We start from the raw sequence: 27,927 nt of genomic DNA on the forward strand, positions 1-27,927 counted from the left end.
ATCATGTTTAAGCTACTTGAATTTAATACAATATTGAATTGTTCATTGTTTGAAATGTCAGGGTCGATTGACTTAATTAAGAATTGATCAATTAAGTTGCCAAATTTGGGATGTAAATTTATGTGCGATGCCCCCTGAGACAGTGCGAACTCTAGCGGACGTGACAAGAACTAGACTTAATGTGTATACTATTACATTGACATGATTATCATTGTATTTACATAGACGAGGGGAATGCAGCACAGGCCGTGACTTTACACATTTCACCTCAAAGCATGAATTTTTGTTTCTTCTTAATCGCACGTTGGAAGTGCTGATTAGTTTTGTAAATAAATAAAATTTTCTATTTTAGCGTTTCACGCAATCTTTTTTTGTGTTTATTTGCTAAGATGATAATATTTATATTGACCATAGGGATGGGTCTATAAATCATGTAATATTAATAAAGTGAATGTCTATTTTTGATTTATTGGCCATCAATTTTAAATTGATGCTGAACATTAAGAGAGTGAATTTATCGTAAATCAAGTTGAAGGTTGATTTAAAATTGATAGAATTCTTTATGGATTTAAATGATTGCTAGAGAATCTTGATGATGGGAATTTAGGATTCGTTCATGTTTGTTGTAAGTTGAAGTGATTTGACGGCAGAATGGCTTTGTGCTTCGGAACCAAATAATGGCAACACCGACTCAGTGTCTTAGGGTTCGAGACTAGGTAGGAGCCATTTTTCATTTGTTCTTCTTCGAATCGTATGTATTGGAAACGTGATATACAGTCTTCCTTTATAGGCTACAGGCAGTAATGTCATCTGTAGCAAAAAAGATGCAACATTAATTTTTTAAATTCTTTTTTGCTTTTGAATTTTATTGAAGAATTTTTTAATATAAAATTTTCTCTTTTAATTTGTTATACAATTCAAATTTTAAAACACCACGTATTTATTGAAATTTATTAATCAATTTCTAAGTCATTTTTTAACGTCTATTTTGAATTCAAATTAAATGTTAAAGTAAAAAAAAGTGCTAGACCCCTTTGAGAATAATATTTTTTCTGTCAGAGTACAAAAATTTTCGCAAAAGACAAAATCTCGTGGTGGACAGAAATTTATTAGTTATAGCGGATATAAAGTGATTTTATTTCATTTATTTTTCATTATTTTATACAAATTGTGCTTCATTAAAATCGTCGGATGAGACGATCCAGAAATAAATTTTATACAACAGAAGAAACGAAGTGTTTTCCTGGATCAAAAACATTTACAGCACAGCAGAAAAAGAAATAGGATCACGAAGAACCGCATTTTGAAGGACATCAATATAAAATCACTTTATATTTTAAAAGTGATCAGCAACAAAGAAAGTGAGTAACCTCAAATTTGTTCAGTGAGTGTAAAAATAAAAAAATAGTGACATATAGTACAATTAAAAGATAAAAAAAAAAATCAGTGCAGAATAGAAAATATTTAAGCAACCCTAGAGGTATAAAAAGAACAATAAAACTACATTACATGTAGTAAAGTCTGAAATCTGATATTAAGTGAAAAATTAATTAATTAAAAAATAATAATTTTCATTCTGGATCGTAAAAGAATGAAACATTCTATTTGTAAGTTATTGTGCCATTTATAATCATACCTATCGTTTGAGATATTATAATACATTCTTTGTGTGATAATTAATCATTAAAATTAGTTCAATATTTCCATTGAGAAATTTTTTCACGTGGAACATCTACTGGATGTTACTACAAATACACCTTGAGGTGTTTATAACAATCAGTTAAGTTCATTAATCTTGTACAATATCATATATTGAATATTTACATTATAAGTGCCAATTATAATCCATGATATATAAATCAGTTTAAAATAATAAGATCCACTTTAAACATCCAGTGAAGTTTGAAAATAATATTTATTTAGTGAGATTATTAGAACAATAAGTTTAGGTTTAGCATTCATGTTTGTCATACATCAGTTCTGTCATTATTTATTGAATTCGTGAAGTAATATTATATATTATTTAATTATTTACACTCAAAAAAGCTCTCAAAAATTCCAAACAATTTCCAACATTCCAATAAAATTCCAGTAGACTTCCAATATTTCCAATATTTCCAATTAAATTTAAATTTTGGAAATTCGTTACGTCTATAATTTATCATCTTACAGTTTTTAGTTGTTTGAAAGTTTATGTTACTTCCAATAAATTATTTCCAATAAAAGCTCATAATCTTTAATATTTCCATTGAGTCTACAAATTATTTAGTACACATTATTATTATTTTTCTTTTACACAATCATGAATAAGTGCAGTGATTGTAACGAATCTTATGATGCTACACAAAAAGCAAGGTATAAGTGCAATGGAGAACATTGCCAATCATGGACACATAAACAGTGTAGTGACAAAAGACAGTTCTCCATTGAGGGATATTGGTATTGTAAGGTTCATATTGAAGATATTCCTTTAGAAAAGCGTCGTTCTAATGTTAACGAAAATGAAGAATCATCTGAAAAGGAAGATAGTGAAGACGAAAAGAATAAAATTGAACTCGATAATAAAATTAATATTATAGATGATGATGATTCCAATTCTAATAAAAATTCCAAAATTGATGATCAGTCTAATGATCATTTTTCTAGTTTAATGCATTCACAGACCAATGATAGAAAGTCTATAAATTCTCACATAACCGTAAGAAATAATAAAGCTATTAATGTGATCCCTTTTGATAATGATGATGATTATAATCCCTTCTCTAATTTCAATTGTGAAGAATGTAACGAGAAATTTACAAAAGATTTAGTTGGAGTGTTATGTATTGAATGTCGAAGTACATATCACTTGAACTGCTTGAACGAATCAGAACTTGAGGAAGTTAAGCACCATAAATTCGTGTGTCAATCTTGTATTGAAGATCAAATTAGACATAATAATTTGAATAATGTTAAAAGTAAAGCAAAATTAAAAAAGAATGATAAAGAAATAAAACATTTCACGAGTAGTACACCCAGAGTGGTTCACTCTAAATTTAATGCAAAGACACACAAGAAACTTAGATATGCTGATTTAGATTCCTCTGGTTCTCTTTCTGCTTCTTCTTCATTAAGTGACACTGAAAGTACATCAAGTTTTGAAAATGAAACTAAATTAATTGAAAAATATAAGAAGCTGAAAAAGCTTTTACATAAACGCAAAGACGTTTTAAAATTAAAGTCCAAAATCGATTATAATAGTGATGATACTGAAGAGGAAAATGATAATATTTCACAAAGCGATGCTATGATAGGTATCTACAAATTAACTAAAGAAGAACGAGAGAAGTCCAAGTATGAAAAGCTCCCTATTGTAGACAATATTGATACTAAATGGGCGGTATTTTACGATTTATTTGAACAGTCTAGAAAATTATTTTCCGATGCTGAGAATATTTTACGTATTCAAAGATCAATTAAATCTAAAGAGATTTTAGAAATTGGGGGAGAAAATTTGCTAGATCCTCGTACCTATTGGCAATCAATAAAGTTAATAAATGAAAGACTTGCAAAATCTTTTAATCTTCTTCAAAAAGAAACTAATGAAATTATAAGAATAAAGAAACTTAGGAATGACACTGAGTGTAAGAGGGTAATCGAGTTTATTAATAAAATAATAAATTATAGTAGTATAGTTAATAAATACGGAAAAAAGAAACATAAGGTAGATGAAAGAATCATATCTCACATAAGTAATATTATGCCTTATAATATGATGAACGGCTGGCATAAAGTTAAAAGTAAATTAGAAGAAAAAGACAAGACAGTCTATATTAAGCATGTTGCTGATTTTCTCAGTAAACAAGTGCCTTATCTTAATTCCAAAATGATGTCTGAGGAAACTGATCCATGGAAAGAAATCAATGTTAAACCATTTAAGAAAAATGATTTTGGATTTAAGCGATCTTATAATACAAATAATAGAATAAACAACAATCAAGAAACAATTGATTTTTGTTGGTATCACAAATCCAAAGGTCATTCAGCTTTTAAATGTTCAAAATTATGGGAACTTTCAGGAAAAGAAGTTTCTGAACTTGCAAGACAGAATGCTATATGCACGTTCTGTGGCTTAAAAAGACACAAGAATTGTCATGCTGCTAAATCCCTAAATTGTAAAATAGATAGCTGTAGCCTTAAGCACCATATGCTTTTCTGTTTTAAGCGCCCTGGAAAAAATTATAAAAATTTTAGTGGATATAATAACAGAAATGAAATTGAAAAAGTTCCCCAACAAAAATCAAACAATAATAAAAATTTTAAAAAGAATCTCAGATACTTTCAAAAAAATAACCCAAGAATGTCTCATCATGAAGATGATAAATTAAATATTTCTCATCATCAAGATGATAAAACAAATGATAATTACGATTTAGATTCAGATAACGAAGAAATAATTATACCCCAGAGTGAACTCTATATAAATCAACCTCCCAAAAGTATAAAAATAAAAAGAGATAGCAAAAATGAGAATCCAAATAGTCATGTAACGAATTATTTTAATAATAAAATGCATACGATTCGAAGTGAATTTTTTCATAATCATCTTTCATTAAACAGTGTCACGCGTACATCATCAAGTATTTTAGGTGTTATTGTAATCAAATTTGTAGCTAGTAATGAAAATGTAGCTTTATTGATTGATAGTGGAAGCACTGTTACATTAATCGAAGAAAATTTAGCTAATAAATTAGAGCTTAAGGGTGTCTGGAGTCCTTTAAGATTAAATTGGTCAAGTGACGTTAATAGAATAGATTATGCTTCACGTATAGTGAAGGTAAGTGTCTCCGGCACTTCTCTTAATTCAAAAGTACATGAAATGTTTTTTAGGACGGTTAAAAATTTGAATATTATCGACCAGCCATTTGATGCTGCTGAAATGATTGAACTTTTTCCTTATTTGAGTCATATGAACTTAACTTCATATTGCAGAGTTTATGGAATAATCGGAATTGATAATTTATGGTGTTTCCACCAAATTAAAATATTTAAGCCAACATATTGGAATTCCAGCATGCCATATGGTATTCGCTGCCCCATAGGCGATTATGTGATAGGATGCTTCCATCAACTTCAAGATTATTATAATTATTTAAAAGATAACGCCAATAATAATCAAATTGTTAATTTGAATGGAACTTTACTTAGTACAACATTAACAGAAGAAGAAGAAAAAGAATTGGCCATGATGGATAAATTTGTCTTAGGTTCAGAATATAATTTATTCGACGTTAATGATAATAATTCATGTGATGATACGTTAGCTTTAAAGTTATTAGATGAACACGTCAAACGATCAAAAAACGGTATAAATTTTGAAGCTCCATTATTATGGCGCACAACAGACATTTCGTTGCCTACCAATTCCTCATTTAAAATAGCTTACAAACGTTTAATGATAGTAGAAAAGAATGCGATAAAGAATGGAAGATTTAATGAATGCATAGAGCAAGTAGATAATTTATTAAGAAAAAATTACGCTGAAGTCGTACCCCCAAATGAAATCGAAGCACGTACTGGAAAGACCTTTTATCTCCCAATATTTTTTATACAACCAAAAAATAAACGCACAAGATTCATTTGGGATGCAGCTACGAAAGTAGAAGGCAAATCTTTAAATGACTTCTTACTATCAGGCCCCAACATGTACAACAGTTACATGAAAATTCTTATGCAGATGAGAGAGGGTAGAATTCTAATTAAAGGTGACATTCAAGAAATGTTTCACCAAGTAATAATGAGAAAGGAAGATCGAGATTCTTTAAGATTTTTATTTCGTAAGTCTACAGACGAAAAGGTTCAAATACTCCGTATGAGAGTAATGATATTCGGTGCAAAATCAAGTCCCACCACATCCCAATATATAAAAAACAAAGTCACTGAACCATACATTCAGTCCCATCCTAATGCTTCAAATGTAATTATTAATAAAACTTATGTTGACGACGTTATTACATCGGTTGATAATTTACAAGATGGTAAATTCTTGATTAATGACGTACGTATGATATTGAAGACAGGTGGATTCAACTTAGTGAAGCTCAAAAGTAATTTAGATGATGTACTGGAAATTGTTCGTAAGAATCTGTCACCAGATGACTTAAAGAACGAAAAATTATTTGGTAAAGATGATATTGAGAAACTACTTGGATATAATGTAGATTTCAAGTCGGATGTATTGAGTCTTGCGTTAACACTTGAAAAAATCCCAGAGAGTATCTTGAATTGCACTAATAAACCCACCAAAAAACAAGTATTGCAACTATGTATGTCTATTTTTGATCCAATTGGATTTACCGAATTTTTAATCTCGAAATTTAAGTTGCTATATCATTTTATGATTAAGGAAAACTATGATTGGAACCAAATAATGAGCGATGAATATTTTATAATTTGGAAAAAATGTATCACATGGTTAAAAGAATTAAGTAATATAAAAATACCAAGATGGTATTCGAATAAAATATCTAATGCCAAATTTATTCAATTAGTCGGATTTGGTGATGCTGGAATAGAAATGCTTTGCGCTGTAATATATTTACGACTGTTAGATGAAAATAGAGACCAATTAGATTACAAATTCATTTGTGCTAAATCCTATACTGTCCCTTATAAACAGTCTAGGACTATTCCCGATTTAGAAGTGGATATTGCCTGTAAATTAGCTATTTTAATGAATAAAATAGAAGCTTCCCATACGTTTATGTTTAATGAAAAACTTTATTTTACTGACAACAATGCAGTAAGAGAATGGATTATTAATGGTGCAAAGAATCCAAAGATTTACGTCAATAACCGATTAGAAAAGATAAAAAAATTCACAAAACCCGAAGAATGGAGATGGATTCCTACTAATCTTCAACCAGCTGACTTTGGAACGAAGATAAGTTCCATGCCTGATATTTCCTACTCTAACGAATGGTTTAATCCTCAACTTTTTCAATTGCCGGAGAGTAATTGGCCTTTGATTGATGCCAATAATATTACAAATTTAGTTTATAGTACAATTAATACGTCAACAGACGATATTATTGAGGATGAGTCGTTTATATCAAAATTTTCATGCTTAAATCGATTGATTAATGGTGTTGCGAAATGTTTGGAATGGAAATATAGAGCAGAAATAATTAAGATCAATAAAGAAATTAAAGACGTAAAATCCATGAAGTGGCGAACTCGTGCAGCAGTTAATAAAAATTTAAAAATAATAGAGACACTAAAAAACAAGAAAATAGTTTGCTTTCAGTCCATCGATGAAATTGGTTCAAACTATAAAAAAATTGAATTAGCGTTGATAAGAATGGCACAAAAAGAATCGTACAAAAATGAATATAATGATCTATGTAAAGGCAAAGATATAAACAAAAAATCTCACATCTACAAAGTTCTTCCATATCTTGACTCTAATGGTGTGATCAGGTCCCAAACACGCATTAGTAATAACAAAGAAAACCTTGAGAAGTTTGGCTTAGATCGTATAAATCCTATAATCCTCCATCGCGAAAGTCATCTTACAAAACTATTCATACTAAAAGAACATAATGCATTGGTACATAATAATGAGAAAATAGTGGTCACAAATTTATTACATAGATTTTATATAAATAAAATTAGACGAACTGTCAACAACGTTATTAGAAGAAATTGTCTTGAATGTCGAATAAGTCACGCGAAACCTATTGTTCCATTAATGGGAGATATTCCATTTACTAGATTAGCATTACATAAAAATGCCTTTACGTATGCTATGGCTGACTTATTAGGACCAATTACTGTTAAGGCTACCAGATTTACAAATAATAAAAGATATGTGTTAGTTTATTCATGTTTGACCACAAGAGCGCTTCATTTAGAAGTTGTAGAAAATCTAGACTCCAATGCAACATTGAGAGCACTTCAAAATATCTTTAATATTCGTGGGGCACCGATTCGTATTTGTACCGATAACGGTACGAACTTTGTTGGCGGTAATAATATTATGCAAAAGTATCACAACGAATGGAATAAAAAATTGTTAAAACGCGGAATTATAATTCAACCGATTGTATGGTATTTTTCACCAGCAAAGGCTCCTCACATGAATGGAGCGGTAGAGAGAATGGTTGGGTTAGTAAAAAATGCGATGAAAGGGATTCAAAAACATCTCGACAATACTCACTCATTTTATGATGATTTTGGTTTAAAATCAGTGTTATGTGAAATCATGAACATGATCAATAGTCGCCCCATAGAAATTTTACCACCCGATGAAGATCAAAATATGTTTCTAACTCCCAATCATTTCCTTATTGGTAGACAAAACGCTCAATCTGTTCCTATAGACTCAGAACCTTCGAAAACTCTTTCTCAACAGTGGAAGGATGTTAAAATCATTGCAAACATCATTTGGGATAAATGGTTAAAATCCTTCTTTCCAATAATGCTCCAACGTGAAAAATGGATCGATAGAACGAATCCATTAAAGGTCGGTGATATTATTATTACAGCAGATCCTTCTATTGCGAATTCGTGGAGGAAAGGCATAATAACAGCTGTTACCATGGGTTCACAGGGACAAGTTAGACAAGTATCTGTAAAGTTGGGCAAGAATAAAGTCATTAATGATATTAAGACACTTAATAAAAATCAAATCATGCGAACTTATAAACAAGAAGCTAATACGGTCATATCCAGACCAGCCACAATGATCGCTAAAATTAATTTAGACGTAATTAATTAATAAAAAAATTAATAATAAAATAAATCTCACACGATTAATTTAAATCAGGCACTAAATCCTAAGATTTAACTTTAAAAATAAATTAGATTAACTTAAAATCTCAAAAAATATATATATTTTTCATAATTACATATATATGCATTAATTGTCAAATTAACTTCATCAGTTAAAAAGAAAATATATATTATAAATGGCACAATAAATATATAAAATACGTACAATAACTTAATATACTATCAGTTTTCAATTTTCTTACTTAATTCCATTGATATATTCAATTCTGGAAACGATAAAACCTAGGTATTCTGACTATGGATTCAGAAACTCTTGCTTGAGGCAATAAATTTTATTTAGAGTTACCCGTGGTAACGAACTGAGCTCAGTCAATTATTTTTGGGAAATTAATCCCATTTTTCTCTTTAATTCGAATGGCCACGAATTAAATAAAGTCATTTATGACTTGTCGCATAGTCAAATAATTAATTTTGGCGTGAGCGACATTTTTTGTTCAGTTATTATTAAATTTACTGTTTGAGGAAAAATAAAACTCATATATTGAGAATAAGAATTGAAAATAATATCTCTAGTACAAATACACGAAAGCACTGATAATTGATATATATAAAAAAAAAAAAAAAATAAAAATACTCTGTCAAAGTTTACAAACATTACAAAGATTGATGTTACTTTAGACAATACAAAATAATTAAATATGTTCCTTTTAGATCATGAATGAGGATAGAAAGCTAATTAAGTTCCTTAGCATCCCTTCTAAACGGACAGTAAAGGATTTCCTAGGGAGTGTATGTCGACAATTGAATTTCACCAGAACCAATTATAAGGAAATCAACGGAATATTCGTCGAAAATTTGCAAAATAGCAGATTCCATCTCCATATCCATTCAAAGGGAGAACAATTTAAATCTGGATTATTAGGAATCTGCAAATCAACTTCAGATCCAAATTATTCATCAATAGAAATTAACAAAACGAATCATCTATTTGTTACACCTCCATTCAATAATTCCGTTTATCGTTTATTTCCAATGGACAGAAGTAGCGAATGTTACGAGAAAGTTATTGAATACAACACAGGCATACACCAGACAATTATGGATATTTTGATTATCGTTGATTCCCAAAAATACAAAATACAATATGTCGTCTGCAATCGCGCCAAAACGTATATTGCCTTTATTAATGGCACTGATGCTATGGAAATGATGCAACTTTTGAGATCACAGCACTTCTCACCAAAATTCTCAACTTGTTATGCTAAATTGATTTACATTGAAGGTGAAAACTATGTAAGAAATTCCGTCCCACAACCACCAGTTCAAAATAATTATCAACAAAATTTTGTATCCAATGTACCGTTAATTCCTAACATGACACAAAGGCAGCCACAAAATTATCATATTGTGGGTCATCATGAAGGTCGCCAAAACTACAGAAACGCAACCAACAACACTCAGCAGAGCAACATCGTTAGGCGACACAACTTTGTCAGAATGAGACAAAACTTGCAACATCAAAGACGCAACGCAACTCAACGACGTGACAATTTGCGAGGAGCGAGATTCGTGCGTGTAATGCTTCCAGATGACATACAGCAAAATGCCTATGAAATGCATTTAGTTAGAAGATTTTAATTCGTCATTTCTTTTATAATGTACAAACTTTTTTAATGGGCGAGTGTAGCAAAAAAGATGCAACATTAATTTTTTAAATTCTTTTTTGCTTTTGAATTTTATTGAAGAATTTTTTAATATAAAATTTTCTCTTTTAATTTGTTATACAATTCAAATTTTAAAACACCACGTATTTATTGAAATTTATTAATCAATTTCTAAGTCATTTTTAGAGAAGTGATTCGGATCTGACTTTGAATTGTAGTTTTTCTGAGCATAGAGGTCAACGTACCTTCACTTGTTGAACAATTATTAGTCGCGAAACGTCATTGTAGAGCTCTAAATATTAATGATCTGAATACCTAAAGGGTATTGTTATATGGGGCAAAACCGTTTTGCTGGCAATTTTATATTGGGTAATATTATTGATAATATTTTTCAATTTATATGGCGCAAAGTGAGTCGAAATGTCTCGATGGCGGAATGGTTTAGTCCTGTGGTACGTAATTATTGCAATACCGACCCTAAGAACGTGGGTTCGAGGCTCGGCAGGAGGAATTTTTCACTAATCCTTTTTTGAATCATATGTTCTGAAAACGAGTCTCATGCCCTTATTGTAGAATACAAACAGTTTTGTCATCAAAAGAGTGGTTTTTATTTCATTATGAACTATTTATTGAGTAAAGAGATCTGACTCTTTCTACCTAGTTAAACAATTACTACCCGCAAATCGCCCTTATCTGCTCTGGATCTCAATGATCCAGGTCAATAGGTAAAGAACACTAGGAGCGTAGCTAGTTAAATACGAATCTTAAGATGATAATCGGATATAACATAATACCAAGCAACCAGTAGGTTATCGTTTGCTCAAATCACATTCAATATTCACTCCGCGAAACCCAAAACATGTCTAAAATTTGTCATTTTTGTATTAAATAATATTTGAACGACTTAATTGCAAAATTCAATTTTGAACACGGTTTTACAATAAAATTAATAAGTTTTTAACTTAATTAGCAATTTTATAAACAAAGCCACACTTACCTGACTGACTGGTATATTGAGGTCATTGTTCTCCAAAATTTCCCATGTTTGCAGTTTTGTGCTACGCTCAAATTTGATTAATTAAAAGTATTTGCTTTGTTTTGAATACATTTGAGACGGAAAAATTCAATGTTTACTTGGTTTAAATTTCATTTGAATTTAAATGTAAAATATTCATGTTTGCCGAAGGGGAATTCATTTGAAGAGCCATGTAAGCTATAGATTTATCGATAATAACACTGACCACCTACAAGAAATTCCGACCACCTTAGGCTAATTGACTATAAATATTCAAATCCTCCGACTATTGTCAAGTATCAATGTCCAAAGATTATGAAAGAACCTGTTTGTTAATCCCCAACATTTCGATAGAATTTATTGACATCTTTCAGGAATGACCTACCTTAACATCTACGTTTGAAATAGAAAAAGAGAAAGTGCCAAAGCAAGCAAAAAAGGCACAAATTTATTTAAAAATAGGATTATTTTATTGATCACTAATTTATAATAAATAAGACAATTGTACTCCTTTTTAAAGTGACCTCAATTTGTTGCTAACGATGGAATCAAAGTCATCAAGTGAATCCCAAAAATCATTTCCATTGTAAACTCCATTGTAGACGATCTAAAAGATAAATAATTAGAATTTGAAGGAATTAAGCAGCTTAAGTTTTACCGTTGGAACAAAACCCGATCGTCTTATGATTCCTGTCGAATCTTGTTCTGCCTTCAACTGTAACTGGATGCCTTTATTGCTTGTCATGCATTCATTAACTTTTTTGAAATTGACACCAATGTTTTTGGCGCAATTTTGAGGATTTTTTGTAAAGTCCATAGCACAAACTACAAAGTCAGTCTGGAGATCTTGGTTGTCACTTCCGATGACATCGAGAACGCACGATTGGAACTTATTACCGTCACATTCTCGTTGGCCATGTTGGCAGTTGAATCTAATGCCATCATTGCTGTCGTAACTCTGTCAATTAGCACAAGTTGGATAATTAAGTCCACAAAAAGTGAGGGAAATTCAATCTATGACTCACATAAGCCTTTCCAAAAGGCACATAATTAATTTTCACCATATCTTTGATTTTCGGATAGACGCGCTTCAAGTGCCGTTGCATGAAATTTTTCGAATCAGGGCATCTTGACTCGTAAAGTATATCAATATTCAACTATACGCAGATGACATCCAAAAAGAGCAAAATAAATAAAAATTAAAACAACTTTAACGAAACCTAGTCAGGCATGAACACAATAAGCTTGTTTGTTTTGTTCTCAAAATTATCGGAATTTTTGACTGACAAACTAGTTACAAGCAGGAATATTAAGGAATTTGTAATACTAACTTTGTTACTATCACTAGAATTTGTAGACTTTATCACCGAAAACAGGAATATCGTCATTAAAAAAATAATTTTACAGCCACTTTTTACGTCCATTGTGTGACAGTTTTCAAAAAATACTAAAAATTACTTTACTATTCATTCTCACTTTACACTGCGACCGACTCTTTTTTTTTGGGCTACTTATATACATATATTGTCTTATGTGGGACTTTTTCGTGAGTATATTGAGAGTGAAAGACGAAACAGGTATGAAGAAAAAGCATTTTATGAATGAGTGAGCAGAGATTGGAGATATTTTTTTTTATGAGTAATAATTATATTTTGATCGATCTTACAGACATGTTCTATGGAGTGAATGACAAATGACGACTGTTAGGTAAATTTTGGATAAAGCTTAATTAGGAACGGATCAACGGGGAGTTTTAAGAACAAACAATACTATCAGATGAGTTAGATCCATAGCTGGAAAAGAGAGGTTCTAGGCTGACAATCGTTTAAGGCAACCTGTGTGCCGCGGCATACAACTGTTTACTGAAAATGCCATGAGCCGTATGTAGGGTCAGTCTATACTTAACGCTAAGGTGTCCGGCGAATATGTTGCGTACCACTGGTTGAAGGAGTGAGGATTAAATAGACTACGTCAATCCAACCTAGATCAAATTATGATATGCGATCGGAACCACTCCTTTAAGGCATTATTGTTTTTAATCTACAGAGGAAAGCCTTGAGCTGCGATTCCAGTGAATGTGAATCCAAAAGCTCATGCAAAAATTTGAACCGGTCTTGAACTCATGAATCATGATCAATAGGTTGTCTTTTGATTATTAATTTCCCGAAATTCACCGAGTTACTTCAACTGGAGTAATCAAGAATAGACTTCCCGAGTATACAAAAATACGTTATATCTCGTTAATGACCAGTTAGCGACTAGTTTTATTTCAATTTTGTCTACCTGACTTCTAATTACTCATCACTTACAGATAACCCACCGAATCTAAACAGGTGTTGATGTGAAGATTTTCTGATTACATTTTAATTTGTGACTAATTGTTATGCATGAATATGATACCGGACGATACATTGCTTTGTTTATGACGCAAATTGTTGTCTGAATCAGTCGTCATTCTTAATGTATGTTCCTTTTATCGCACTTATGTTGCTTCCTTTGCTAAATTATGACAAATGACCTTCATTGCTTACTGTTTTTTAAGAACTATCAGAAAGTTGTTTACTTGTCGAATTGTATATCGCTAAAAGGAAAGAAGCGTGTATCTAGAACTGGTTTTGATAATTAACGAACATTTGTGAAATTGTTATCGGAAAACATTTTCGATAATTACTGTAGAGTCCAAATTAATAATAGCTAAATAATGTTCAAGTACCTATGGGCAATTAATTTCTAATCTCTTTAATCCTATAGACATCTGAAGTGGCTTTAAACTAAAGATTTTTTTAGGTTTGTGTCGTGAGTAATCAGAATTTTAGAATATAGTCAAACCGGATTAAGAAGGGCTTTTACTTAAAAAGACGCTTGATCATCTGTCCTTGATACTTTGTAGTGAGACAGACTCTGAGCATTACGTCCAAATTTCAGAAAAAGGATAAACTGCACTAAATTTTCAAAATTTTCCACTTCTGGTGCATCCAAATTTTTATTGATCAAGTTATCTTACGTATTTTTCAGGATTTTACACATTCCTAATAGTCCTATATTAATCTTATCTTAATATCATATCTGTTGAGTGGAAGAAACTTTTGTCCTTGAACCAACTTATTTTTGTAAATTTTGAAGCACTTCATCATCCTTTTCTGTATCCAATCATAGTCCCAAATCAATTTATTGCTGCAGACAAGCTGGGTTGCTGTTTGAGCAATAATAACACAAAACATCCTTCAACGGTGGGCTGTTTCCACTGTGTGAGTATTCAGTAATTTGTCCATTATAAGCGATTGTTGGAACCCATCGAGTATGTTGTAAAACTGGTGTGGTAATTCTTTCAAATCCTAATTGCTGCTTTGTGGCGAAATCACTTTGAACGCATTGCAAAATTTCATCCCACGAAACACCGAATGCTTCAACGCAAGTTCTGTGCGTTCGGTCTGCACCAGCTTGCATTTGACATGTAACGTAAGATACTTGTGTATCTTGATGTGGCATACGACTGAGCATACAACCTTGTACTTTATTTCCAAAGCATTCCTATATGCATAAGTGCAACGCAGAGAAAAGAATAAATAAAACGAGATTAATGATCAATGAAAAGTAGTCTGGGCAGATAAAATTGTAATAACTTACATCGGGTCCGTGCTGACATTCAAACTCAATTGCACCGTTTTGGGCTTGGTAGCTCTATAATATTTAGAACTAGAACTTAATTTGAATGGATGAATATTTACAAAATTTATCTTACATTTGATTTTCCAAAAGGTACGAATGTTATATCCAAATTTTCTTTGAAACTCTCATAATTGGGTCCAAGTTGCAAGCTTAAGAATTTTACGGAATCCGGACATAGCGATTCGTAAAAAATATCCATTTTGATCTATTTTCATGGTCGAATGATTAATCGTTAGCTTTATGTAATACTTCTATTAATTTATGTCTTAATTGTTACTTACTTTAACCCTACATGTTAAGCAGAAGTTGATTGCTAAAAATGCAAAAGCGATCCACAGCTTCATTTTTTTAGGTCTATATATACAAAACAATAGAGTGGTAACTTATGCTTGCTTCTGTACCGCTTCAGATTTTAACAACGACTGAATTGTAAGTCTATCCATATTTAATTTTATTTTAAATTTATTCCGTTTACTTACATTAATACAGTGCTACAGCTGAACCAGACGTTTATCAATGAATCGTTACGTGTACGTTGTGTACATTTAGGCACAAAATGTGCAGAAATATAACTTGTAAAAAAATCTATAATCAATGTATTGTATTAATAAATACGTGTATTAATGTAGATGTTAAATATTAAACAAGTGCTATTTTAGTCAACAGCTTGATAGCCATACTCGAACCGTTGAATATGCTTTTGTATTGTCAAAAATGCTTCAAAAAGAACTTACTGATAATTTTTTATCTCATGATTGCTGATAAGTTCTTAGCTCAACTGTTTTTGCTAATTTATTTATTCTAATATGATTACAAACGCATTGAACCTAATCTTATTTTCATGACGCACGTCTTTTTTTGTTCAAGTTGTATTTGAAGTTATTTAGAGCAATGATTTTTACATTTTCTTGCTGTGCTAAAATCGAAAGGGTTTTGAAACACCTTAATCTGCTAATTTAACTTAATTAATGCTTGTTAATACTCGTAAACTGTGAAAAATTCGATTTTAAAGCCTTGAATAATATTTGAAAATTCAAAAAGGGTGCTAAACTATGAATTTTTTAACAATCAAAACAAATGGTCTACAAGCATGCATTGAAAAAAAATTTCAAAACTTGTAAAAACCGTTGAATATTCACTGTAAACAGGGGATCGGCTATATTTCATCGTGTGATTATCATAGCACATTTTCATCCAATAAATGACCACGAGACAACAGAACGAAAGTGAAATGATAAAAAACGGTTTTAATACATCAGAAAACGTGTGAAACAAGCAATACCGAAACAATTTACCTAAATTAGCCATATAAAATGAGTCAGAAAGTAAGAATATCAATAAATGGGATAAATGACCTTAAAAATGTAAGTCAACAGACAATTTATATAAGTCAGTAAATGGCAATTTTTTTTACAATATCCATTTCTTTTGTTTATTATTTTTAAAGCTATTCAGTCTGATGTAGTAAAAACATGAAATTTTTAATGTTGTAGACACGATTTACACTTAAAGTAACCCGTCGTCCTCTTCTATTATATTCTGATATTCTAGTAATAGCCGCGATATTTCCTCGTGTCCTTTTTGTTCTGAATATCTTATCAGGATTTTGAGACTGTTTAAAGCTTCTTCCTCAGACACAACATATTCATCCTTTGGTTTGTGTTTTTGTTCTTGTTCGTAGTTTTGAGATTCAAAGTCATCAGAATTGTTATCGTCTAGTTCCTCTATGATATATTCATTGCTGTACTCATCGTTCTCGGCATGTTTTGGTTCCGATTTCAAAAAATCAGCTTCAATGAATTCTAAAGATTCATCCTGGACATTTTCGATCGAACCTTCTTGGTCGGCTGCTTCAATAATTTCACAAATTGATGAGCTGCTGCTTTTTATGCTGCCTTTGTTGAGTTCTGGATGTCTTTCAAGAAACTTTTTGGCCCATGCTGTTGTCAAATTGAAATCTCCTTTAATATCTAACGACTGGTAAATCTGCAACGCTTTATTGACAATTGAGTTATAACTTGGGCTGAGATCTTGTTCTAGACACCAATCAGCTAGTTCCTTTTCAAATTGTGGATGTGCTGCACGTTTAAAGACTTTTTGTTTGGAATTGCTTTTATTTTGCTGCCGAATTTCATTTTCCTTCTTAATAATCTCATAAACTGTTGACTTTGAAATGTTGAAGTCAGTGGCTAAATCTGCAACTAACTTTCCAGCACAAACTTCATCAAGTACTTGAATCTTCTCACTGAGACTCAAATACTTTGCATTTCTCTTATTTGGAGTATTTTTAATAATATCAGGTTCGTCGTCCATAAAACTGTCTGTTTCGCTAAGGAACTTTTCACTATCACTTGTCTTATTTCCACTTTCCTGCTTAAATGAATCATTTAGACGTTTACTGGATATTGTAAATTTCTTCTTGAATTCTGGATGTCGTTCGAAGAATCTCTTGCACCATGACCAACTGCCTGTAAAAGGTGCTTGAATATTTGAATTCTTTGACTTTAATTGTACAAAAAGTAGTTTGTACTTCTCAAAGAATTCCTGTTCTGTAAAGTAATCTTGTGAATGGCACCAATCTATTAAGCTATTCTCAATCTCTGGATAATTTGACTTTTTGAATGTTCTTCTCGTTTCGCCTGTAGAATTTTCTACATATTCAAACACTTTTTGTTTCTGCTTCTTTAAATCATACAACGTTGTCCGTCCAATGCCATATTTATTAATTATAGCCGAAACTGACTTTCCTTCATCCAGTTGGATCAAAATATCATATTTCTCTTTTAATGTAAGGGTTTTTGATTTTCTTTTAGCACTGCTTTCGTTATCGTGCTTTGATGGAGTCACAAACATTGGTTTTGTGTCCATCACTTCATTACTGTTGCATAAAATTGGCTCGTACACAATTTCGTATTCTTCATCATTATAGTCAAACTCTTCATGGTCAAAATTCTCAACGAGCGTTTCTTCCTCGACAATTCCATTTGATTCTTCTTTATAGAGATAGCTTTCGTCAGGCTTTGTGTTTTCTAGTTTCATATCCACTCGTCTACGCTTTGCTACTTCCGCTGAATTTTGCAATGCAAAATTTTTGAGTATATCTTTGCGTTTGTGAATATCATGTACTGTGGATTTTCCAATTCCATATCTATTTGCTATCGTTTGTCTGGAACAACTGCCTGATTCAACCAAATTTATTATTTCAAGCCTGTTTTGGGAGATATTAGCATTGTAATTAATTGTTGTTTTTGGAATTTATATTATTTCACTTACTTCTCTTGAATTGTCAGGGTTACATGCTTCCTCTTGTGCCTTAAAAGGTTTATTTCGCATTCGTAATCCATGTGTGCACAGCAATCTTATAAATATATCCTGATTAAAGAGGATTTTAGTATTTTTAAATAAATATTATTTTTAAATTTCTAATTTTTGTAAACAATGAGTTACTGAACGTATTTTGGGTGTGTTCAGTAAAATACATACAAAATCGTATCAATTTAATTTTGTTAATTTTCAAGACATTTAAGAATATCAGAAAGTATACAGTAAGCTCATAGTAAAGGTTAAATAGCATTGAATCATTCAAAAATGAGTTTTTATTAGATTAATGTCTATAAACTGAGAAAATCAAGTTTTCAATTTTCATTCAAATTTTTTGAATTTTCCAGCACTTTTTTCAAATTTTTATTGACCGTTATTTATATTATCCAATTTCAGCCAACATGTATCACTTAATCTCTGGTTTATGGAACGAATGCGTGCAGATTGATGAATATAATGTGTTGATAGTAGGCTTAGATAATGCAGGTAGGTGTGCTATCTTATCGGTTGATGGATTTTCTTTTAATTAAAGTAATTCCTACAGGAAAATCAACGTTCTTAGAGTCTGTCAAGAGGAAATTTATTAGAGGATATAAAGGCATGGATTTAAAATATATCCCATCGACAATTGGATTGAATTTAGGTGAAATTGTGACTGATAAGATTCAATTGAATTTTTTTGATTTAGGTGAGGATTTAAATGAATTTTTGTGGATTATTGAAGCTTTAAGACATGACTTTTCAGGTGGTCAGAGGGAATTGCAGCATTTGTGGAAAAAGGTATGAAGTGGATTAATAGACATGGGAGATTAAAATACATAATTTTCTAGTATTACGAAGGAGTTCATGGCATAATCTACGTAATTGACAGCAATGATCGAGTAAGGATCCAGGAATCAAAGGAACTATTCGAGAACATGCTCAGAAATGAGAAAACGAATGGAATTCCATTAGTAATCCTAGCTAATAAGCAAGACATCCAAGAGTCAATTAAGATTAAGGAAATAATGATGGAATTTGATGAATACAGCATAATTGGACCAAGAGATTGTCGTACAATTGCTGTGTCAGGATTAACGGGATATGGAATAGAAGAAGCAATAAAATGGCTGAGTGCGGCGATTAAAAGACATTCCATAGTGAAACCTGCAAGGAATAAAGAATAACATGCTGCATATTTTCTATCATTATCCACTTTTTTATTCCATTAAGATGAATCTTAAAGATTTTTTTTTTTGTTTCCATTATGTAAAATTTGTGAAGAAAAATGTTTCGGGGACAATAATTTCATTTTTTAAAATTCCTTTTTTTAAACCATAAATTTTTCATTTTTTTGATGATAATAAATTCGGTCACAGCGCGTAAGAACTGTTGAGCATCTATCTTATACAAATTTTATTTTAAAAATTAAAATCTCGCAAATTATATCCTCATTCCACCATCAATCTTTTTGATGGACCAATCTTCAAAATTACACAAAAAGGTGGATTCATTTAAATGTCATTTAAAATTATATATGTAGGTACTATTATTGGTAAATGAAATTTTAAAATTGTTTTTTTTTTTTACTTCTTATTCCTATATCATCATTTAGGTATTATCAAACGAATCCCTGTGACTATTTTTAAAAGAAAAAAAATTATTATTTTTTGTGTAATTTCTCATAAAAATTTTTCACTCTGTTTTTTGTATGAATAATGAGAGGAAAGAAATAAAAATTTCATTAGAAATAAGTATCATGAGTAGGGCTTGCCAAAAAATATTTTCTTAAAGTAATGTGAAGGAGGAAAAAAATTTAATTTTAGAAATGTCCAAAATTTCTTTTTTAATTTAACGGTTTTTTGAAATTTAAAAAGTAACGGCTAAAATTATTTTAAAATATTTGTCAAATTTTCTTATTGCTCTAACGGTTTTCAAAATTTTGAATTTAAAGATTTGCTTTTGAATTTTTTTCCAACGGCTTTTAAAATTTTGAATATTTTTGACAATTTCAACAATTTTGAATTTTTCTTCAACGGTTTTCAAAATTTTGAATTTTTTTTGTCAATTTTAATTTTTTTCTGCATTTTTGAATGGAATCTAAAATTTTAATTTTGATATTTTTTGAAAATTTTGATTGAATTTATTTTTTTTGAATTTTTCAGTGATTTTTTGACAAAAATTGACAGTTATTTTTGACTCAAAAAATAACTCATAATTTTCAAAAACATTTCGAACGTTATAACATAAATCTTTTAAAATTGAATAAAATTAAGTCTAAGAGCCCTAATCACGAAGTATTTTTTTGGGGAAAAAGTGAAATTTCCTCACACAGTAACGCTCAATAAATATCGAATTGCTGATGTTTTTTGTAATTAAAGAATTTTTGATTCTCAAAGAAATGCACTTAATCATTACATGTATCTATACTGCGAAAAAGATCGTAATTTTGTTTAATAATCGTATTATGTTTCATTTTTTCTTCCTAATTTTTAGTCAATTATCATTATGATGGATGTTTTATTATTCCTTATTCATTGTTTTTTTGTTTTAAAAAAACGACACATGATCGATCTTGTTATAGAAAAAAGATGGAAACTTGATCCTTGTTTTTACTACATCAAAAATTTGTATCGTCTTAATTATTTATATATTTTTTTTTTCATTTCATGTGTTTTTAAGTGAACTATTTACAGAGGGACAAAATATTTATATATATATTCTCTAACGTTTAATCATCAACGTTAGACTTAAAATCATCATTTTTCAAGAGTCATTACATTATTAATTTTTTTTTTTTAATTATTCCTCATCAACAAAAAAAAAAGTTTCTAATATCCTCATTCTCACTTGTGTTTGTTTTTCGGTGGCTCTCATTCATTGGGGGGCCTACATAAAATTAAAATTATAATATAATATAAAGATGATTTTTTTCTCTTGTTTTTAATATAAAAACATAATTGAAAAGAACATTATGTTGTTAAATTCACGCATCATACGTGTATTTCTTTCATTCAATCATTTCTAACATTATATTAAGAAAAAAAAAAAATTGTTATGGTTTTTAAACAAGCTACTGTATAAGCTATTCTCATTACTTTTTGCATTTGTTTTGTTTTTTTTTTGTGATTTTTTTTAATTGATGACGATACGAAAAGATTAGTATACACGGTGGAGATGTAAGTTTCTCGAGAGCACTGAACGAACATCATGTGTAAATCTAAGAGCATCCAGTAATGGCAAGAGTGATAGAAGAGAAATATCCATAGGATCTGATATCCACGTCTTAATTGGTATGGCATTATTTGGGAAGCGTCTATATGCTCCAGGTGAATTATCAATGATAAATATTCGATTCAAATCACTACATATTGCCGATAAATCTTTTGTGTACGAACCAAAATCTGGTGTACAATGTTGTCTATAATATCTATAAATAGAAGAAAAATTAAATAGTTAGTTGCCTGACTGTTCTTTTATCTATTCTCATATTTTTTTTTCTCAATTTTGCGCACCTTCGATTCAATATATTTCGTCCATTGTCCAACTTGTCTGCTACAGCAGCACCATATATCTCCATACTAGCGGTAAACACAACTAAATCATACCACTGTGACACAATGTCCAGAAAGAAATCTACATGAGGTCGTTTATGAACAAAAAATCTAACTGGATGTCGATCAATGACTACAGATACCTACAAATAAAAAATATATTATGCACTTAATTAATTACACATGTCATTAACATAATTGCAATAGATAGGCAAATGAATAGAGCATAAAATGTCGATAAGTGAAAGTTTTTTTTTTTTTATGTCTGTATTATTATTATTCTTCTTATTATTCCTATCGTCTTCTTCCTGATCGAGACACTCGATGTGTTTTGATACACATTATTGTGAAATGCAGTTATACTTACAGAAAAGTCATGAGGCGTTCCAGGCTTGATACTAGGATTTCTAGGAAGACCATCGTGATGTGAATGAATTAATGTTTCATCTAAATCCAGCACCAACGTTTTCCTTTGAACTAGACTTAAACGATGCCTTGACACTGAAAAAAAAAATATAATTCATTCATTAAATTCGAAATATTAGTTAAAGTGTCAATGAAAATGTTAATTATACCTGGCGACAAGGGATATAAATCGTATTTTACGGGTTGATATTGTAGCACTTTTCTGAATTGTTTGTTTAAAAGATATGAGAGGAATAGCCACAATTTATTTAATAATTGAAAAATCCATCTAAAGCTCATAATCGGAAATTTGGACATTATTTTACTATCGTCGCAAACAGTTAGTCACTTTCGTTACACAGTTAAAATCCTTTCTGATCTTAATTCAGGTAACTGCATTCACTAAGATGATTTATTAAGTTTTTTTTTTTAAAAAAAAGTTTCTGATGAAAAGTTTTTTCTTCTTTTTATTTTTTTTTCTCGTCACTTATTCCATATTATCAAAAAAAGGTGATAATAGCACAAATAATAAAAGACTTGGAACCTTAATGCCTGTTCCTTACAACAATATCCATTGATTCTTGTAAATTAAACATTTAATATACTTTTATAATCCACAAATACCACTCAATTTTGCTACTTTTTGCCAAACTTCTTTTTTCTACGGCTGTGATTTTGGGGCTAAAAAATTTTCAGTTAAGGATTTTACAATTTTCATTGATTCTCATGATATTTCTTGTTATTCCTTTATATTTTTAAACTTACTTGATTACTATGATGTTATACTTAATTTAAGTGAATATATGGCCACTGTAATTAATATAATTAAAGAAAATTTCAAAAATTCCATTTGAAGATTAACAGTTTTTAAAAATTTAAATCTTAATCTCGGATTCTTTTGTTTTTAAGATGTTTCCCAAATAATGTGCTCTTTATGGCTGTCTGACTTTATTGACTGGTGAATTTTCAAATATTACAAGTCCGTTATATTTTTAAAAATCAATTTTTAATTAATTCACTTTCATTACGCCCTTATAGCAACATATTTTCATTCCAATTGATAAACTACCTGATGTCCACAACATATGCGCTTCATGCCTCATTCACTCAGCGATCTTTCTACGAGTTTATCAATAATAGAATTTTTGTTTAAAATAAATCTAGAAATTTAATCAAATTTATTCACTTACTTTTAAGTATCATATCCTGTGATTGTTTATAACGTGTAATTAATACAAAGTGACATCGAAAAATGAAGAAAAAGGTAAGATCAGACATGTCCTTGAAAAACAAGAAAAGTTTTTAACTAATCCAGAAATCAATTATTAATTAAACTTATTTTCGATAGGTTTTATTGATGGGAAAGAGTGGAAGTGGAAAGACCTCAATGAGGTCGATTATATTTGCCAATTACATTGCTCGTGATACAAGACGATTAGGCGCAACAATAGGTGAATAAACTTGTTAATATCTTTATCTACGTGACCTTTGACACAGTCATTGCACTTTCTTTGTAGATGTTGAACATTCTCATGTTAGGTTCCTAGGAAATTTGGTGCTTAATCTTTGGGATTGCGGTAAGATTTGTGTTCAATTTGTCGGTACATTCCAGAAGTAATCATCTTTTGCTCCTATGTAGGTGGACAGGAGTCATACATGGACCAATATTTTCAGTCACAAAAAGAGAACATATTTAGGAATGTTGAAGTGCTCATCTATGTCTTCGATGTAGAATCAAGGGAATTTGATAAAGATATGCACTACTATCAGTCATGCCTTGAAGCTATCCTTAACTATTCGCCTGAAGCTAAAATCTTTTGTCTAATTCATAAGATGGATCTCATTGTTGAGGATCAAAGGGACTCGATTTTTAAGACACGACAAGAGGATCTGAAAAAGCTCAGTTTACCATTGGAATGCAAAGCATTTCGTACATCGATTTGGGATGAGACTCTATACAGAGCATGGTCAAGTATAGTCTATCAGCTCATACCTAACGTGAAAGCAATCGAAAGCTCATTACATCAATTTGCGACCATTCTTGATGCCGATGAAGTGCTTCTGTTTGAACGTGCTACATTTTTAGTCATTTCACATTGTCAACTTAAGCATCATTCGGATTCACATCGATTTGAAAAGGTATCAAATATCATAAAACAATTTAAGCTCTCATGTGCAAAACTTGGTGCGAAATTTCAATCAATGGAAGTAAGGAACAGCCGATTTGCCTCATTTATTGATACATTTACTAGTAATACATACATGTAAGTCTACTGGATGTTTGTTAAAGGCTTAGTAAGGCTTATTAATCTATGATTTATATTTTTAGTATGGTAGTGCAATCAGCAGATCCTGATACGCCATCGGAAGCTACATTAGTAAATATTAGGAATGCACGAAAATATTTTGAGGAATTGGAGAATCCAGTTAACAATTCGTTATCATCATATTCGATGAATTATAATTGATATCAAAAGATTTAAATTTGTTTCTGTTGGAAAATTTTGATGATGTCACCTTTAAATCATGAAAATTACAGACCACGACTAGTTTAATCCTTTCCGTTTCTTCCAAAAAAATAATCAAATTATATCAGTGGTGGGCAATCTTAGAAATGCCATGAACCGTATGCAGTGTGCGGTTTCGGTCGAAGTGGTAAGCTTGTGTATCGTGAACCATAAAATGCAACGATCCGTATGCAGTGTGCGGTTTCGGTCGTAACTTACCATCAAGGTGTGCAAAAAGTTGTCAACCACTGGACTATACGAATCAAACATGTACATGTAAATTGTGACACCATCTCAGGATAATTAATTACAAAAAAAAATATGTTATTTTTTTATCAGTCATCAATAAATTAGACTTATAATTATTCTTTTGTTGCTTTCTACAATTTTATATGCCATAACTACTTGGATCTTTTTAATTACTTATTTCCTTACTTCGCTGGATCTACAGATCAAGTATGATCCTCAGTTGGCACCTGAAGCTGGCTCTATCGCTTGCTAATTACTAATTCCAAGTGTTCCTAAACAGTTCCTTCCGGATCTTTTTAATTATAACGATAAAATAATATTAAAACATATTTCCAGTGTATGTCGATATACTGCGACTTTACTTCCCCTAGTGTAGAGAAAAAGTGAATATATAGAATATTGAACAACAGGTCTCAGCGATCATATTTACAAAATAATGAAATAACTAAGAAGCTTTAAAGAATTTTTGTACACAAATTAAGATTAGAAATTTTTAGTGAATTTAGTTAACAAAATATCAAGGTAAGACATTATGACCTTAAATTTTATAGTCGCACATCGCATAAAGTACATAAATTATCTGCTGTGATTCTTCTATTGACGTAAATTGTTATGAAAGAATTATGCTTGTTATTATGGATCTTATTTGTTGTTTTGATTTGATTTCGAGGAATTGGACCGAATATAAGTGATACAGTGGATCTGCAAATATTTAAAGAACCTTCATGCTTAATTGGCACGCAAATTATTGTACAAATAAATCCAATGCACTTGTTGCTTTTCATCACGAAATCGACCATAATAAAGCATTTATCTGGGCATTGAAGAGCTATTAATAGCATGATATGTTTGATTTTAATTAATGGATATGAAATCACCTGTCAAATGCTAATTTTGACATTCAACGAGCTTCCGATAAAAATAAAAGTTTATTGACATGTACGAAAAGTACCGGCAGAGCACTTTTAACTGTTTTATTGTCATTGATATGATTATCAGCAAGGACAGTAATGTTGTCTATTTTTGAGTACTTATCGAAAGTGATCTGGAAAGCTTGATTCTGAGAAATATTCCTGGAATCTTTGTTTTTTGAATTTTAAAGTAAAACTAATACGTAGGATTAAGCATCGGATTTAAATTAATCCTAGGATTAAACTAATCCAAAGATTGCCAATGTATAATTCACAGAAAATGGATCGAATATTAAGGGGAATTATGCGTTATCGGAACACAACAAGAGCATCAATGGTCGAAGAATTTCGTAAAGTTCGCGATAACCCTGAACCGAAAGCCGTGTAAGTTAATTTATCATACTTATCAGACTTATTGAGCTTATTGCTAATTTTATGACTATTTTCAGATTCTTCACATGTATGGATTCCCGAATGATACCCACAAGATTTACTGATACGCACGTTGGTGATATGTTTGTAAGTTAATTATTGGAAATGCTGTTTGGTTGACAACCACAAATAGAACTCAGTTCTGCGAAAATCATGAGTTTTGTTAAAATGTCGTCAGAATATTTATCTTTGGAATTTTATGTGCCTCCATGTTAGATATGTGCTGCTGGATCTGGTCTTCGGTTTCAATGTCAATTACAAATTAGAGATGATTAGATTAGATAAGACACCGATTTTATCGGATTAGAAAGTGATTAAATTTACACAATATTGTGATATTCTGACAGCTTACTGTGTTATCTGCACGTGTTAATTTCTATTTTTAACCGTTATTTTTTGAATTTACAAAAAAAAATATCAAAATTTCAAATTCAAATTATTTTTGACCGTTATTTTTCAAAACTTTTTTAACCGTTATATTTGTTATTAATCCAGGTGATTCGTAATGCCGGAAACTTGGTACCTCATAGTCATTTCTTTCAAGATGAATACTATTCATGTGAACCAGCTGGCTTAGAGTTAGGCTGTGTAGTTAACAACATACGACATATCATCGTTTGTGGACATAGTGACTGTAAGGCAATTAACTTACTATATCAGCTTCAATGTTCGAAATTTGCATCGAGAAAAAACAGAATCTTATCACCGTTGAGAAGTTGGCTTGCAACACATGCTGGCACAAGTCTCGACAAGTTTCAATATCTCCAAGAGCATGGTAAGAAAATGATAAATTAATCTCTAAGTTGTGTATGTCATAACTTGTCATGTTTTGCCTATCTATTATCAATATTAGGTTTTGAGAAGCCATTAATGTTCACAGCAGAAACGCCACTAAGAAAATTTGTTGCCTACATCGATCCAGACAATAAGTTTGCGATTGAAGATAAATTATCACAAATCAACACGTTACAGCAACTACAAAATGTCGCTTCCTATGGATTTTTAAAGAAGCGTTTAGAACAATTTGACCTGCACATTCACGCGCTATGGTTTGATATTTATACTGGAGATATTTACTACTTTAGTCGACAACAGAAACGATTTGTAACAATATCGGAGGATACAATTGAAAAGATTAGCGACGAAGTAACGAAATATTACTCTTAAATAATCATATTTGGTGTGCTATGCCTTAATGTCAATTCCTACATATTTAAATTATGATTTACAGTGCAAATTTTTATTTTTAATATACAGAATTATATATATTTTTGCTATAAGAAAGCATTTCCAATTTATAATGTCCATAAACATAACATTTTGTTTTTCTATGTCTAAAATCCAAAAATGGATAGATATACAGCATAGAAAAATATAAAATGCTATGGAAGCAGACAATAAAAAAAAAATTTATATTTTTTTTTTGTCTATCATTGTTAAAAAAATTAT

The 27,927-nt window shown here is 30.6% G+C and overlaps 8 protein-coding genes across 9 annotated transcripts; 4 read left to right on the forward strand and 4 right to left on the reverse strand.

Moving 5' to 3' along the window:
• Positions 1 to 495: 495 nt before the first annotated feature.
• LOC139093948 (uncharacterized) lies at positions 496 to 10,477 on the forward strand. The gene is made up of 3 exons (XM_070644811.1): positions 496 to 716; positions 1,206 to 1,361; positions 9,484 to 10,477. Exon 3 carries the CDS (start codon positions 9,487 to 9,489, stop codon positions 10,408 to 10,410), a length of 924 nt encoding a protein of 307 aa, XP_070500912.1. The 5' UTR covers positions 496 to 716; positions 1,206 to 1,361; positions 9,484 to 9,486; the 3' UTR covers positions 10,411 to 10,477.
• Positions 10,478 to 11,898: 1,421 nt separating this feature from the next.
• LOC139093889 (GILT-like protein 1) lies at positions 11,899 to 13,989 on the reverse strand. Its single transcript, XM_070644742.1, has 4 exons — positions 12,783 to 13,989; positions 12,477 to 12,608; positions 12,110 to 12,409; positions 11,899 to 12,058 (listed from the first exon to the last, which is right to left on the reverse strand). Exons 1-4 carry the CDS (start codon positions 12,873 to 12,875, stop codon positions 11,966 to 11,968), a joined length of 618 nt encoding a protein of 205 aa, XP_070500843.1. The 5' UTR covers positions 12,876 to 13,989; the 3' UTR covers positions 11,899 to 11,965.
• Positions 13,990 to 14,398: 409 nt separating this feature from the next.
• On the reverse strand, positions 14,399 to 15,560 carry LOC139093890 (GILT-like protein 1). Its single transcript, XM_070644743.1, has 4 exons — positions 15,402 to 15,560; positions 15,194 to 15,325; positions 15,079 to 15,132; positions 14,399 to 14,982 (listed from the first exon to the last, which is right to left on the reverse strand). The coding sequence occupies exons 1-4, from the start codon at positions 15,462 to 15,464 to the stop codon at positions 14,620 to 14,622; spliced, it is 612 nt and encodes a 203-aa protein (XP_070500844.1). The 5' UTR covers positions 15,465 to 15,560; the 3' UTR covers positions 14,399 to 14,619.
• A 536-nt stretch (positions 15,561 to 16,096) lies between these two features.
• On the forward strand, positions 16,097 to 20,222 carry LOC139093891 (ADP-ribosylation factor-related protein 1-like). Of its 2 annotated transcripts, none has more exons than XM_070644744.1 (5): positions 16,097 to 16,484; positions 18,838 to 18,927; positions 18,986 to 19,129; positions 19,187 to 19,221; positions 19,272 to 20,222. In XM_070644744.1, exons 2-5 carry the CDS (start codon positions 18,843 to 18,845, stop codon positions 19,605 to 19,607), a joined length of 600 nt encoding a protein of 199 aa, XP_070500845.1. In that variant the 5' UTR covers positions 16,097 to 16,484; positions 18,838 to 18,842; the 3' UTR covers positions 19,608 to 20,222. The 2 variants fall into 2 exon arrangements, with proteins under 2 accessions (XP_070500845.1, XP_070500846.1); XM_070644745.1 differs by lacking the exon at positions 16,097 to 16,484 and adding an exon at positions 18,636 to 18,665.
• On the reverse strand, positions 16,518 to 18,544 carry LOC139093887 (uncharacterized). Its single transcript, XM_070644740.1, has 2 exons — positions 18,394 to 18,544; positions 16,518 to 18,328 (listed from the first exon to the last, which is right to left on the reverse strand). The coding sequence occupies exons 1-2, from the start codon at positions 18,462 to 18,464 to the stop codon at positions 16,627 to 16,629; spliced, it is 1,773 nt and encodes a 590-aa protein (XP_070500841.1). The 5' UTR covers positions 18,465 to 18,544; the 3' UTR covers positions 16,518 to 16,626.
• On the reverse strand, positions 19,629 to 23,045 carry Dd (CTD nuclear envelope phosphatase 1-like protein dullard). Its single transcript, XM_070644741.1, has 4 exons — positions 22,550 to 23,045; positions 22,342 to 22,475; positions 21,936 to 22,117; positions 19,629 to 21,850 (listed from the first exon to the last, which is right to left on the reverse strand). Exons 1-4 carry the CDS (start codon positions 22,695 to 22,697, stop codon positions 21,580 to 21,582), a joined length of 735 nt encoding a protein of 244 aa, XP_070500842.1. The 5' UTR covers positions 22,698 to 23,045; the 3' UTR covers positions 19,629 to 21,579.
• Positions 23,046 to 23,481: 436 nt separating this feature from the next.
• RagA-B (Ras-related GTP binding A/B) lies at positions 23,482 to 25,251 on the forward strand. The gene is made up of 5 exons (XM_070644780.1): positions 23,482 to 23,643; positions 23,728 to 23,830; positions 23,897 to 23,956; positions 24,019 to 24,643; positions 24,709 to 25,251. Exons 1-5 carry the CDS (start codon positions 23,632 to 23,634, stop codon positions 24,845 to 24,847), a joined length of 939 nt encoding a protein of 312 aa, XP_070500881.1. The 5' UTR covers positions 23,482 to 23,631; the 3' UTR covers positions 24,848 to 25,251.
• A 230-nt stretch (positions 25,252 to 25,481) lies between these two features.
• Positions 25,482 to 27,883, forward strand: CAHbeta (carbonic anhydrase beta). The gene is made up of 5 exons (XM_070644803.1): positions 25,482 to 25,657; positions 26,324 to 26,430; positions 26,496 to 26,565; positions 26,974 to 27,253; positions 27,332 to 27,883. The coding sequence occupies exons 2-5, from the start codon at positions 26,327 to 26,329 to the stop codon at positions 27,643 to 27,645; spliced, it is 768 nt and encodes a 255-aa protein (XP_070500904.1). The 5' UTR covers positions 25,482 to 25,657; positions 26,324 to 26,326; the 3' UTR covers positions 27,646 to 27,883.
• Positions 27,884 to 27,927: the final 44 nt, after the last annotated feature.

Source organism: Chironomus tepperi, unplaced genomic scaffold (assembly GCF_022539635.2).
Source record: "Chironomus tepperi strain 1889 unplaced genomic scaffold, CSIRO-AGI_Ctep_v1 contig_346, whole genome shotgun sequence".
Classification (NCBI taxonomy): Eukaryota; Metazoa; Arthropoda; class Insecta; order Diptera; family Chironomidae; genus Chironomus; species Chironomus tepperi.